General features: G+C 42.5%; 1 protein-coding gene across 1 annotated transcript in view; it reads right to left on the bottom strand.

The window, feature by feature from the left end:
* The window catches only part of Fam199x (family with sequence similarity 199, X-linked), a 32,910-nt gene extending 29,104 nt beyond the window's left edge, over window positions 1-3,806 (bottom strand). Inside the window, exon 1 of the mRNA NM_146261.2 lies at window positions 3,331-3,806. Within this exon, the coding sequence (NP_666373.1) occupies window positions 3,331-3,527 (197 nt within the window). The 5' untranslated portion in view covers window positions 3,528-3,806. The remainder of the gene's footprint in view (window positions 1-3,330) is intronic.
* Window positions 3,807-13,654: the final 9,848 nt, after the last annotated feature.

The following is a 13,654-nucleotide window of genomic DNA, read 5'->3' as shown; positions in this document are numbered from 1 at the left end:
ATGACTACATCTTAACTATTCATATGTGATCTACAGACTGCTGCATGACTTGGCAAATGATGTGAAGAAAAGAAGTGATACATACAGCTCCAAAATAAAAGGACTCCCCAAATTAAACTGTGTCAGAATATATGATTTCCCCCTGAAAAGAATCTGCAGCAAGCCCATGATCTCCCAAACACCATCTTGCAGAAGGACAAGAAGGCAGAACATTACAGAAGGTAAAAAGATTTAAAAACAGAGACAAGCCAGGTATGATGGCTCACACTGGGGAAGTAGAATCTCAATGAATCGAGGGGCCAGACTATGTTGTATAGTGAAGTCCAGGCCAGCCTGGGGCTACAGACTAATAAACCTTTCTAAAAGAAAGAAAGAAAGAAAGAAAGAAAGAAAGAAAGAAAGAAAGAAAGGAGAAGAGAAAAGAAGAAAGAGAAGAAAAAGGTTTTCTTTTAGTGAGATATGCCTGTAATCTCAACACCAGAAAGAAAGAAAGAAAGAAAGAAAGAAAGAAAGAAAGAAAGAAAGAAAAGATTTTTTTTAGAGATATATGCCTGTAATCTCAACACCTGTAGATACCAGGCTGTATCTATAATCTCATTAACTAAAGGAGCCACAGGACAAGTACTAATGTCCTCTCAGGATGAATCTCACCTGTGACATAGGTTACCATGCCAGCGGTCTAGATTTGGGGTAGAGACAAAGATAGGAGGACCACAAAGTAAAGGCCACTCTTGGCTACATGAGACGCTATCTCAAACCTCTGGCCAAACACACATTAAAAATAATAATAGCAGAGCATGGAGGTGCACGCCTTTAATTCCAGCTTTTGGGAGGCAGAGGCAGGTGGATCCCTGTGAATTCCAGGCCACCCTGGTCTACAGAGAGGTCCAAGACAGCCAGGTCTGTTACACAGAGAAACCTTTTCTCAAAGAAAATCATCATCAACAACAACAACAAATTTAAAACAAAATGGTCTAAGACAAAAACATCATCAATTGCACATCTATTACCAACTCTTCTTCCTTTACTTTTTGATGGAAAGGGAGGTTTGAAATGAAAGAGCCAATCCAGGTTTGGTGGCCCTGGCTGCAATCCTAGCACTGGGAAGACCAGGATAGAATTGTCTCAAGGTAACAGCCCAGCCTGGGTTATACAGTGAGTTTCAGACAAGACAAGCCTGGACTACAAAATGAGACCCTGACTGAAGTAAACAAAACTAACTAACTAACTAACTAACTAACCAGACAGTAGGTAGGAGAAATAATGTTTGAATTCAGAAACCTGAAAAGTCAGCGTAGACCTTAAAAGATTTTGGCAGTGCTTTACCCCCAACCTCACACCCAGGTGATGACAATCAAGCACAGGAGATGGCAAAATACTGAACTTATCTCAATTTACTGGCTATGTAACTTTGTCTCCTGTTTCAAAAGTCAAATACCTTAAGCACACTTCAAATGTTGCCAATTTTGCAGGCATGTTCATTACTTCATGGGCTAAGGATGCTTCTCTTAGTTTAAGAAAGTGCTGTGACCACTGATAACATTAGAGCCTTGAGCTCTAATCCAAGTTTTATCTCTGGCTTCAAGAGAGCAATCTATGTCTGCATGGCCTTTACCTGGCTAGATATTATGAATTTCATACTTGGTCTTTCTCTCTGGGCCCCAGTTTCTTCAGTTTGCGATGAATAGTTGAAATTTTTGTAAGAAACTCACTGCCACTTCATTGTAAAATGTGTTGCTCTAGTATTCGGAATAATTATTTAGCTATAACATTTTATTTCCAAAACTATAAATTTACTTTTCCAAGTGACATTATATATGTAAATGCACATGTTACACAGTAAAGAGAGACTGTTTTAAGGTTAGGGGAGGAAGATATGCAAAAATAGGGAAGGAGATGATCAAACTCACATAGCAAACTTGGGTCAGAAACCAGAACTGGATTCCTTCTTTCTATTATCCTTAGAGGGACCCTTTCCCTCCCCTCTTATCCATATTCTACCTCTGTGTGTGTGTGTGTGTGTGTGTGTGTGTGTGCGTGTGCGTGCGTGTATAAGAGGTTAGAAATGTGGCACCATGGTTAAGAGCATATGATGTCTTGCAGTTGACCCAAATTCTGTTCCCAGCATCACATTCAGCCTGTTCCCCGCCACCTGTAACTCAAGTTCTGCTGTCTTTGGCCTCCATACACACCTGCAGTCTCATGCCCATGCCCACTCTTGATTTGCACACAATTGAAAGTAAATTATTTTTAAAAGTTGAGCCTATATTGAAAAGCCCTGTCGCATCACCAATGTTAGGTATAACATTTAAATGCTTGCATGAGAGAATTCTCCAAAACACTGCCTTCTGATAAAATAATTTACATGAACACCTTTAAGAAATTATTTGTATAAATCAGCCCACCCTAAACTTGCTCTACTTCCCTCATCAGGGATGCAAGGCGGGTGGTATGCTATAGGACTCTTCCAGAGTTTACCTTTGGGGATACCCAACAGAAGTAAGGCAATGGAAGTAAGGAAGTAAGGAAGGGGGAAATGACTAGTTTATAGGGCAAGCATATAGCTCAGTTGGTAGAAAGCTTATCTAGCACGCATGAGGTTCAGGTTTCAAGCCATAGTACTGAAAAAAATATAAATTTGAACTGATTAAAACACACTAAGCTTAGTTGGACATCACAAATGTCTGTAATCCCAGCACTTGGGAGGCAGGTTTGAGGACCAGGAGTCCAAGGTCATCTTCCAGGCATAAGCAGTTTTGCTGATGGTCTAACCTATGAGAAATACTGGTCTCAAAGCAACAATGGGGAAAAAAAAAGACTAATTTCCCGGTACAATTTGGTTTAGGGTGAGGTTAAAATTGAGAAAGAGGAGGCTCGAGCTTGAAAGGTGCTTTCATAAGATCCACTGATCGATTTGGCTCTCTCAAATTTACTCTGTAGTGTACCGGAAACGAAAGGGGTTAAACTTTTGCAGATGAATCTAAAAATCAAGAGTTGGGGTTTAGGAGTCTCTGCGTATGGATGGGGGCGGGGGTCACGAAGAGGTAAAAGGGGAAGATCTGGATGGGAAGAATTACTAGAGTGCAAAAAGGAAAGGGGGAGAAGAAAGAAGGTGCAGGGAAGCTGGTCTTCAGAAAAATCAGGGGGCAGTGGGTGAAAACAGGGAGGAGCTGGGAAGAGCCTTGGTCAAAGGAAGATGGGGGAGGGGGCAGCCCGCAGCTCAGGCTTGCACGAGGGACCAGGAGGAACCCTGCAGGAGTGCAACCTGGCGTCCTCTTGCCCCGCCTGGCAGTGGGAAGTCCACCCCTGTTCTGGGAAGAGCTCCTTTACCTGTTGGTGTGAAACCGGTGGAGCGGATCCGTGCGATGGCAGGAGGAGAGCTGGCAGCCGAAGTCGCTGATGTCCAGGCAGCCAGGTTCCTCGCTGGGGCAGGTGCCCACCCCGCGAGGAGCTCCTAGGAAAGGGAAGGGCTCCTCTGGGGTTAAAAACTTCTCATAGGAAGTGGTGGCCGACGCCTCGTCGGACATGGTGGGAGATGGGCCGGCTTGGTCTCACTGGCTGCAGATGGGCTACTCTGGCACTCGCCCCTTCCCCCACGCTAACCTGGCCGCGGTGGCCTCCGCCCCCGAGTGTGCCCACCGCAGCCGCCCGAGGAGGGGAGGGCTCTGCACAAAGGTTGCTGCGAGGCCGCAGCAGCCCACCGGCCACACAGTCCGCTCCTCTGAAACCTCAGAAGCCGCCGCCACCGCCGCCAAGCCCGACGAGTCACTGCGGCGCCGCCGCCCGGCCCGGCCGCCCCGCCCACTGCGCTCGCTGCTCGCTGCCCGCTGCGGCTTCGGTCCGCCCCGTGGCCGCTGCCAGCTCCTGGGCTACCCGGAGCCGCTGCCCTTGCCCCCTGCCGGAGTGGAGGAGGAACTGAATGTCAGTGTCTTAAGCCCAGGGCGACCCAACCGGCCCGGTGCTCTACGCGGTCCCCAATTCTGGGATGCTTGAAGGGCCCACATCTCAGCCAAGCCCGCCCCCCTCGCCCCTCCTCCTCCTCCTCCTCTTTCTCCTCGTGCTTCCCACTCGCACTCCACGGCCAAACAGCAACAGTAGCCCTTAGGACTAGGGACTTAGCCAAGGTCATACTGAGGGAATATATGAAAAACGAGTCCCAGGTGCCCTTGAACACGTGGGACCACCCTGTCTCGATTCTACTTGTACTGGGCTCCTGCAGTAGGTGTGCCCAGCCAAAGCAATGAGCTGTAAGAGAAATGGACCATAGAGTGAGGAAGGAGAAAAAAAATGCCGCCTCACTTGTAAGTGGCCTCGCTTCAAAAACCCTGATAAAGCGGCTAGGCTGCTCAGAGATGCTGGGACTGTAATGTTCTTTTGTGTTCTGAGCTTTCTTTCCCTCGTAGTGTTTGGAATGTCCTGCCATTCTCCTCTGCTAATCCTTAAATCCCCAGCTCAAGCGCTAGCTTCTTGGTGAAGCCTTCCCTATCTCCCAAAGGAGACTTAGGCACTACCGCTGTTAGGTCCTGCAACCCTGCTTCCGTCGATATTATGGAGCTTAACTTGTTTGACTTAAATCAACTTACGAGGTATCACATGGTGCTCTTTGCTCCTGGCACTTCACTTCTGTGTTCTAGACAAGCGATTTTAAATCTTGGAGGCCTGGTTTTGTTTTAATATTCAGCTTTTTTAAAAGCCTGGGAAAAATCTCTGGAATAATTCTGATTGATCTTGAGTGAAGGATCCCAAATTCCTTATATAAAATATATAAATATATAACTTACATATAACCTACACACATTCTTCAAAATACTTTAAATCATCTCTAGGGTGCATAAATGCTATGAAAAGTTATGGTAATTTGTTTGAAGAATAACAAAAATCTGCATTTTAAAATACATGGGTATGATGGGACTTGAACCTAGGCCCTTGGGCATGCCTGTAGGACTGTTCAACCACATAGCTACACACTCAGCCCTTTCTCTCATGAGGATTTCCCCCACTCCCACCAACATGATTTTGTCTAAGGATGTGGATTCTAGAGATAGAGATAGCCACCTCTCCATTGTAGATGCAGGTATTTAGATACCTACCAGATGTGGCTCTTTTATTTAGATTGTTTTTTTTTTAAAGTATTGCACTGAGAACGTGGCTTTCAAAGTTATCATTCCTTAAGATGTAATTGGGTTGACCAATTAAAGCACTATACAAATGATGTTTTGCATCATAGTCCCCAGTGTACAAATCCACAGAAGTCTATCTGGGATTAGTGAGGTTAAATGAGCCATAGCTTATACAAAGGAAGGTGTGATGGTGTGAATATATTTGGCCCAGAGAGTGGCACTATTTGGAGCTGTGGCCTTGTTAGAGCAAGTGTGGCCTTCCTGGAGTAGGTGTGTCACTGTGGGTGTGGGCTTTAAAACCCTCATCCTAGCTACCTGGAAAGTCAGTCTTCCACTAGCAGCCTTCAGATGAAGATGTAGAACTCTCAGCTCCTCCTGTACCATGCCTGCCTGGATGCTGTCATGCTCCTGCCTTGATGATAATGGACTGAACCTCTGAATCTGTAAGTCAGCCCCAAGTAAATGTTGTCCTTATAAGAGATGCCTTCGTCATGGTGTCTGTTCACAGCAGTAAAACCCTTACTGAGACAGAAGGCTTGCAGTATATTTGAAAATAAGTGGTGATAAAGTAGAGTCCTCGCACGATCCTGTAGGTAGTATTCCAAGACTCAAGAGCATATGCTGGCAAATAACTAGTATGTTTACATTTCTCAGGGAAGTTTTATTTCAGCAAATATCATGAGCCATATTAATTTTTAAAAGAATCCTGTACTCGGTTTGTAAATTTACTTTCATATTGAATTTGTATAAGAAGGCTGAGTGTGCAGGAAGGCAGTTTTTGTTCTCAATCCCTCCTGTGGATTGTAGATTTTGCCCAAATTAAAGAAGAAATTATCAATAACTCAGGGTAGAAAGCCAGGCATGGTGACTCAAGCTGGCATTCACTGCACAGAGGAGGAGGACACAGGAGGGTTGCTAAAAGTTGAAGTCAAGCCTGGGCTGCACTGTAAGGCCCTGTAAATAAAATAAAATAACCTGGCGTACTCATTCCATACCTTCACTCTTGTTCAATGTGTCCCAATGATGTATCAGCTTATTTTTTCGAGACAGGGTTTCTCTGTATAGCCCTGGCTATCCTGAAACTCACTCTGTAGACCAGGCTGGCCTTGAACTCAGAAATCTGCCTGCCTCTGCCTCCCAAGTGCTGGGATTAAAGGCATGAACCACCACTGCCTGGCTTCATGGTTATTTGGAACTCTCTGTTTTGAGTATTATTTAAATTTATATTCAGATTTCTTTATTGTGGGGAATTGTTTGTTGGAACAATGGATGGAAAATGGATGTGATGGGGAACCACACATCTAAAGCTGCAAAAACAAAGTTTTGTAAGGACTGTGATAGAAGTTACACTTAAGAATGCTGCTCAAAGCAAGGGACTCCATGCCCAGTCTGAAGTCTGCAGAAGTAGCTATTAGGTAATTAACCAAACTGTCCGAGGTAAAATGTAGTCTCCAGGGACTGAAACACTATTTCTGGTCCCCTTTCCCCTCAACCCCCTCTCCTTTCAAAGCAGTCCACATTCTCCCCCAAAAAGTAATCTCATATCCTGAACTAACTATTCTGAACCAAGGGCCTTTTGGTTTCACAAACTTCTAGGGCAAGGAAGTCTTGAGTGCTAGCTTAGATTTTTCTGAAGTTAATGCAAACAACTGCCACAAACCTGCTAACTTAAGACAACAGCAATTTACTTTCCTCTAGTTCTGGACACTGAAAGTCTGAGGGCTAGCAGGGCCATGCTCATTCCAGAGTTGTTAGGGAAAAAATGGTCCCTTGTCTCTTAGTTTCTGGTGGCTGCACATAGCTTCCAGCACGTGTGACTTCATCTTTACATTTCATCTTACTTTTCACAATATTTCCCCTTGTGCATGTTTGTCAAATTTCTGTCTGCCTCAAGTATGTAACCATATTGTTACTAGGCTTCGCAGGCATAGTCATATAATTCAGTCCAAGGTCCTCAAATCAAAATTCATAATGAATCTGTTATTTTGCCATTCTACAATGATATTCACAAGTTCCACATATTATCCAGGCAGTGGTGGTTCATGCCTTTAATCCCAGCACTTGGGAGGCAGAGGCAGGCAGATTTCTGAGTTCAAGGCCAGCCTGGTCTACAGTGAGTTCCAGGACAGCCAGGGCTACACAGAGAAACCCTATCTTGAAAAAACCAAAAACAAACAAACAAGTTCCACATATTAAGAAGTAAATGTATCTTTTGAGAGAGCTGTTATTCAACCTACTACAGAGCATGGTTTAAATCAGTTTTATTCTCTGAGCTTGTTTAGTTATGAGTCCTCTTGTGAGGTATAAAATTAAGAGCGCTGCAGAGACAAGGAATGGATCCACAATTTTGGTTAAGTGGTTAGGGTTTCAGGTGTTTTGTTGTTGTTGTTGTTGTTATTATTGTGGTTTGAACCCAGTGCCTTGCACATACTAGGCAAGTATTCTACCACTGAGCTACATATCTAGCCCAGGTTTCAGTTACTAAATCAGAGTTCCTCCTTCATTTTCAATGTCTTGCATTATCTAATTTTTCTTATAAAACAAATAGTATCAAATGAATAATTTCAGGGACAATTCCAATGATAAAATGATTTAACATGCTTTGATAAAATAACTATAAGGACAATAATTATTTAATTTCCAATGAAGACTTGAAAGCCAGAGGCAGGATGATTATGGCTCAAGGCCATTGTTGGCTACATATGGAATGTTAGACGAGACTGGTCTAAGTGACCCTTTGTCTCAAAAAGGTGTAATTTTATTATAATTTCAAAAAATGAAAAATCAAAAAAAAACTGAACCCTCATCTTCTTTGTCTTTTGTTAGGGTTTGAACTTTGGGACCTGTTCATGTTATACTATCCTTCTACCACTGAGAGAAACTCCCAGCCCTCAATTTTATCATATATTTAAAAAAAATCTTTAAGACAGTCTTGTTAATTAAGTTGCGAAAACTGGTCTTAAATTTCTGTTTATTCTAGGCCATAGCCTCTTATCTTCCTGCTTCAGCTTCCCAAATTGCTGGAATAAAATACAACAGTTACAGATGTATAAACATTAGAATATGAAATATAATGCAAAGTATAGTTATATACTATGCCACAGGTACATAAATCATATAGGAAATAGCAATAACATCAACTAAAGAAATTTAGTTATTCTCCAGCAGGTCCAACAAAAATATTTATTTTAATAAAATATTCTAACATTGCTGTGGATACCTAATTGAAAATCAGTGATCTAAAATATACTAGATTAAAATGAATAAAATATTGTGACCAAGTATTTTTATTAATAGTTAAAACTGAAATTATGATTAATAACACTATGCTGTGGTTGCCTAGTGTCATTAGGCAAAGTACAACAAGCACTCAGATAAACTGTGATATCACTAGCTATTTTTCCCAGAGACAATTTCTGAACATTTTATAAAATTTTATACACATTTAATATGGGGAGTGCAGACCCTTTCCTGACAGCTCTTTAGATTGGTTGACACTTCCTATGCTATCATCAACAGAAACATCACCTGACTACAATTGTTTCCAGTACCTCTATTTTAATAAAGTAAAATAATCTCTTATTTCCATCTATGAGCCTCTGAAAATATCAAAATGGTTACTACAGGTAAAACTCCATCTTAGAAGGTATTCCATTTCACATTTAGAAATCACTCTTGGCAAGAAAAAAAGTAGTCAGGAAACTTGAATGATTAAGATAATATGATGGTTTGTATATGCTTGACCCAGAGAGTGGCACTATTAGGAAGTGTGGCCCTGTTGGAGTAGGTGTGTCACTGTGGGTATGGGCTATAAGACCCTCACCCTAGCTGCCTGGAAGTCTTCCACTAGCAGCCTTCAGATGAAGATGTAGAACACTCAGCTCCTCCTGCACCACGCCTGCCTGGATGCTGCCATGCTTCTGCCTTGATGATAATGGACTGAGCCTCTGTACCTGTAAGCCACCCCAATTAAATGTTGTCCTTATAAGAGTTGCCTTGGTCATGGTGTCTGTTCACAGCAGTAAAACCTTTAAGACAGAAGTTGGTACCAGGGACTGGGGTATTACTGTGATAGGCCGGACCATATTTTTGTTTAGAAGAATGTGGATTTGGGGACTTTGGATTTGGAAAGCAGTGGAATGCTTTAAATGGGGCTTAATGGGCTATCCTAGGAGGAATATGGTAGACTTTGTTGCTATGAGTGATTAATTGTGCAGACCTGGCCCAGGAGGTTTCAGTGGAGAATTTCAACATATGGCCTAGAGATTGTTTTTCTGGTATTTTAGAGAAGAATGTGGCTACTCTTTGCCCTTGTCTGAAGAGTCTGCCTGAAGCTAAGGTGAGAGGTTAATAGCATTGATAAAGGAAGTCTCAGAGATGCCCAGCAGAGACTTTGTTCTCTGGTTAAGTCTCCTGAAGAGAATTTTGATCGAGTGAAGCAAGCTTAGAAAGGAAAAAATTTAAATATATGGTTTAAGTATTAAACGGGTACCAGGAAGTAAAGTGGATCAGAATCCTGTGTTCTTGGTGATAGCAGATTAAGGGAGTGCTAAATTTAGATCCAGGCATGGTGGTACAAACCTTTAATCCCAGGAGGCAGGCATACAGGTCTCTAAATTCAAGGTCAATCTACAGAGCAAGATCCAGGACAGCCAAATTTAGGCAATGAAGAAGTTGGAAAACAGAAAGCTGGTGATAATGTAATAGAACAAGGGGGGGTCATGTTCCAGCACCAGCAAGCAGCAGAACTCAGCAGCTTCAGCCATGTGGCTCTGGCTTTAGAGTCAAGTGGAGAAGGAGACTACTGGGACAATGCTGGTTAGCTGGAGCAAAGAAATTAGTAGTGATTAAGAAGAGATCATATCACTGAGGTGAAATCTGGAAAGTATTTTTTGAGAGCAAAAAGAAGCTGTGTTAAAGAGACAGCCAAGGTTGCACCTCGTGCTGTAGCTGTACTTGGTAATGTATATGAATCACCCAGGTGGTACTGGTTTTGAAGGCATGAAGGGGTCATGAAGAGCAGCTGAGGCTTGTCACTGTGAGAGGCTATGGAAGGCCATTGGTGAAGGTGCAGCCTCAGTTGTAGTTGATGGCCCAGGACTGAAGGGGTCATACGAAGGATTTGAGCCTTTGTACGATGAAGAGAGCCTATGAGAGGCTATTGGTGAAGCCTAGTTGCAGCAGAAGACCACAGCATATTATACATGCGGGTACCATGGGATGATCACAAAGAACATCACAGCAATGAAGCAACCTGAGCTTAAAGTGCTACAGAGGGCAGAGCTGGAAGTGGCCCTTTTGAGGATCCCAGACATTGAAACAAAAAGCTGTAACATTGAGGTTGCCTTGGAGACCCCAAGATGTTTGAAATGCCAGAGCTGTGGGCTATCTGCTGAGGAAAGCTGTTAACAGGGAGTGGCCCAAGAGAAAGAAGTTCGTTGCACTCAACAAAGATGAAAAAGGAATTGGAGATCTGAAGACTGCTTTGACATCAGCCATGGAGGTGCAGAGTTTGAAGTTTGTCCAGCTGGCTTACTGTCTTGCTTTGGGGATTACATTTATGTGATTGAAAGAATCTCAGAAGAGACCTTGAACTTTGGACTTTTAACACTGTTGAGACTGCTATAGACTACAGGGACTTTAGAAGTTTGGATTAAACATATTTTTTATTATGCTATATTTAGATATAGCCCCCATAGGCTCATGTTTGAATAGGCCTATGGTGGTCAGGGAGTGGAATGAGATGGTTTTTATACGCTTGGCCCAGAGAGTGGCACTATTAGGAGGAGTGGACCGGTTAAAGTAGGTGTGTCTTTAGCTGCCTGGAAGTGAGACTTCCACTAGCAGCCTTCAGATGAAGATGTAGAACTCTAAGCTCCTCCTGCACCATATCTGCCTGGATGCTGCCATGTTCCTGTCTTGATGATAATGGACTGAACCTCTGAACCTGTAAGCCAGTCCCAATTAAATGTTGTCCTTGTAAGAGTTGCCTTGGTCATGGTGTCTGTTCACAACAGTAAAACCCTAACTAAGACAGATAGTAAAGAAAAACAAGTGTTAGGTACTTTTTGGAAAGTAACAGAAAAACTATTTAAAACTTAATAAAATATTTTATTAAGATCTAGAAACATACCTGTTTCATAAATGAGAAAAAACTATTAAAACTACTTTGAGAACAATTTCCAAAAATTCCAACATTCCAGGTAAATACAATTAAATCAAATTTTAATCACATGAAAACTTTATTTCAGTTACCAAACCAACAGAAATCTCTTCATAATCTGATTTTGGGAGTGAGGATGCAAATGTACTGTAACAAAAAAGACTAGAGACTGAATTTAGCTATGGCAGTTGCTACCATGAGTGATGCCTTATTTTCAATTTCCCCCATAGCTGACCAAACAAATATGTCTCAGTATATAGCCCAGGATAGCCTGAATCTGATGATTCTCCCACAGCTTTGTGCTCATTGATAACTGGATTAAAGACCTGTGCCCACTCTATGTGGTGTGTGCACGTGTGTGTGTGTGTGTGTGTGTGTGTGTGTGTATACACATACACATGCAAGTGTATGTATTTGTAGTGCTTTGTTTTGTTTTGTTTTGTTTTGAGATGGGTTCCTAAATAGTCTTAGCTAACAATGAACTTATTGCAAAGCTGAATCAACTAGAATATTGGCTAGAGACAGAGCTGGACAGTCTCTTGGCACTGTGATAAATAAGCCTTGTGAACTATCCTACATGGTCTATAAAGAACGGAGCGAGGTGAGGATCTCACACCTTTATTCCTAGTAGCCTGAGGTAATATAGGCAGTAATGACGTCTGCGTGGTTGAAGGAAAGTTGGTAGGTGTTAGCAAACACTGTTATTTTGCTCCTACCGTACTTAACCAGCATTCACGAGATAGATGGTTCTTTATTGGTGGCTATCCTTTTGTTCAAAAGAGAACAAAGGAACCTGACATGAATGTATACTGATACAATTCTTGTGTGTCCATGTGTGGGGAAGCAGTTTAGAATACTTTATGGCCTTTTTCTTTATGAAATCTGAGAAGTACAGTATACACCTGAATTTTTCTTTAAGTGTTCTCCCACCCCTCTGCTCCATTTTATTCCCTTAAGACAGGGTGGTCTCTCACTGAGCCTAGATGTTGAGGTGTTTGGTTTACCAGATTTTTACATGAGCTGGGGATTCAAACTCGGGTCCTCATGCTTTTTTGCAGCAAGAGCCCTTATGGATTGACCCATCTCCCCAGCCACACCTAAGTTTATTTGCACTCAAGTATAGGCTCCAAATATATATATATATATATATAGTTTTCCAGACAGGGTTTCTCTGTGTAGCCCTGGCTATCCTGAAACTCACTTTGTAGACCATGCTGGCCTCGAACTCAGAAATCCACCTCTGACTCCCAAGTTCTGGGATCAAAGGCGTGTGCCATCTCCTCCCAGCTAATTATTCTTGATCAGTGGCAATTTTCATAACATTGACTTCTTTTGTAGCAGGCTAAAATGACCTTTCAAACCTGCTGTTTAAAAAAATCAACAGGATTAGCCAGCAATGTAACTCAGTGGAAGAACACTACCATGCCAGAAGCCACAGGATCCATTTCTTTCAGGGAAAAATATACAAACAAAATCCCCACTGTCTTAGTTAGGGTTTTACTGCTGTTAACAGACACCATGACCAAGGCAACTCTTATAAGGACAACATTTAATTGGGCTGGCTTATAGGTTCAGAGGTTTAGTCCATTATCATCAAGGCAGGAGCATGACATTGCCCAGGTAGGCATGGTGCAGGAGGAGCAGAGAGTTCTAAATCTTCATCTGAAGGCTGCTAGCAAAATACTGGCTTCCAGGCAGCTAGGGTTAGGGTCTTAAAGCCCATGTCCAAGGTGACAGACAAACCTACTCCAACAAAGCCACACCTTCTAATCGTGGGACTCCTTAGGCAGAACATATACAAACCATCACATTCCACTCCCTGGTCCCCATGGGCTTGTTCAAAGCACTCTTAACACTTAACCAGAAAACAGTCTCTGCTGGGCTTTTTTGAGACTTTCTTTGTTAATGCAATTAACATAAATCTCTTTACCTTAGCCTCAGGTAGACTCTTTAGACAAGGGCAAAACCAGCCACATTCTTCACCAAAGTACCACAAAACAGTCTCTAGGCCACATACTGAAAATTTTCTCATCTGAAACATCTTGGGCCAGGTCTGCACAATTCAAATTAGTCTCAGCAACAAAATCTTCCATATTCCTACTAGGATGGCCTATTAAGCCCCATTTAAAGCATTCCACTGCTTTCCAAATCCAAAGTCCCAAAATCCACATTCTTCTAAACAAAAGCATGGTCAGGCCTATTACAGCAATACTCCAGTCTGTGAGCAGACTAATGCAACTATTATAAAGGACAACATTTAATTGGAACTGGCTTACAGGTTCAGAGGTTCAGTCTATTATCAAGGCAGGAGCACGGCAGCATCTAGACAGGCATGGTGCAGGCAGAGCTGAGAGCAGTTCAAGGCCAGCCT

This window comes from Mus musculus, chromosome X (genome assembly GCF_000001635.26).
Source record: "Mus musculus strain C57BL/6J chromosome X, GRCm38.p6 C57BL/6J".
In the NCBI taxonomy this organism is placed as follows: domain Eukaryota; kingdom Metazoa; phylum Chordata; class Mammalia; order Rodentia; family Muridae; genus Mus; species Mus musculus.
This window is presented reverse-complemented; position numbering and strand designations above follow the sequence as displayed.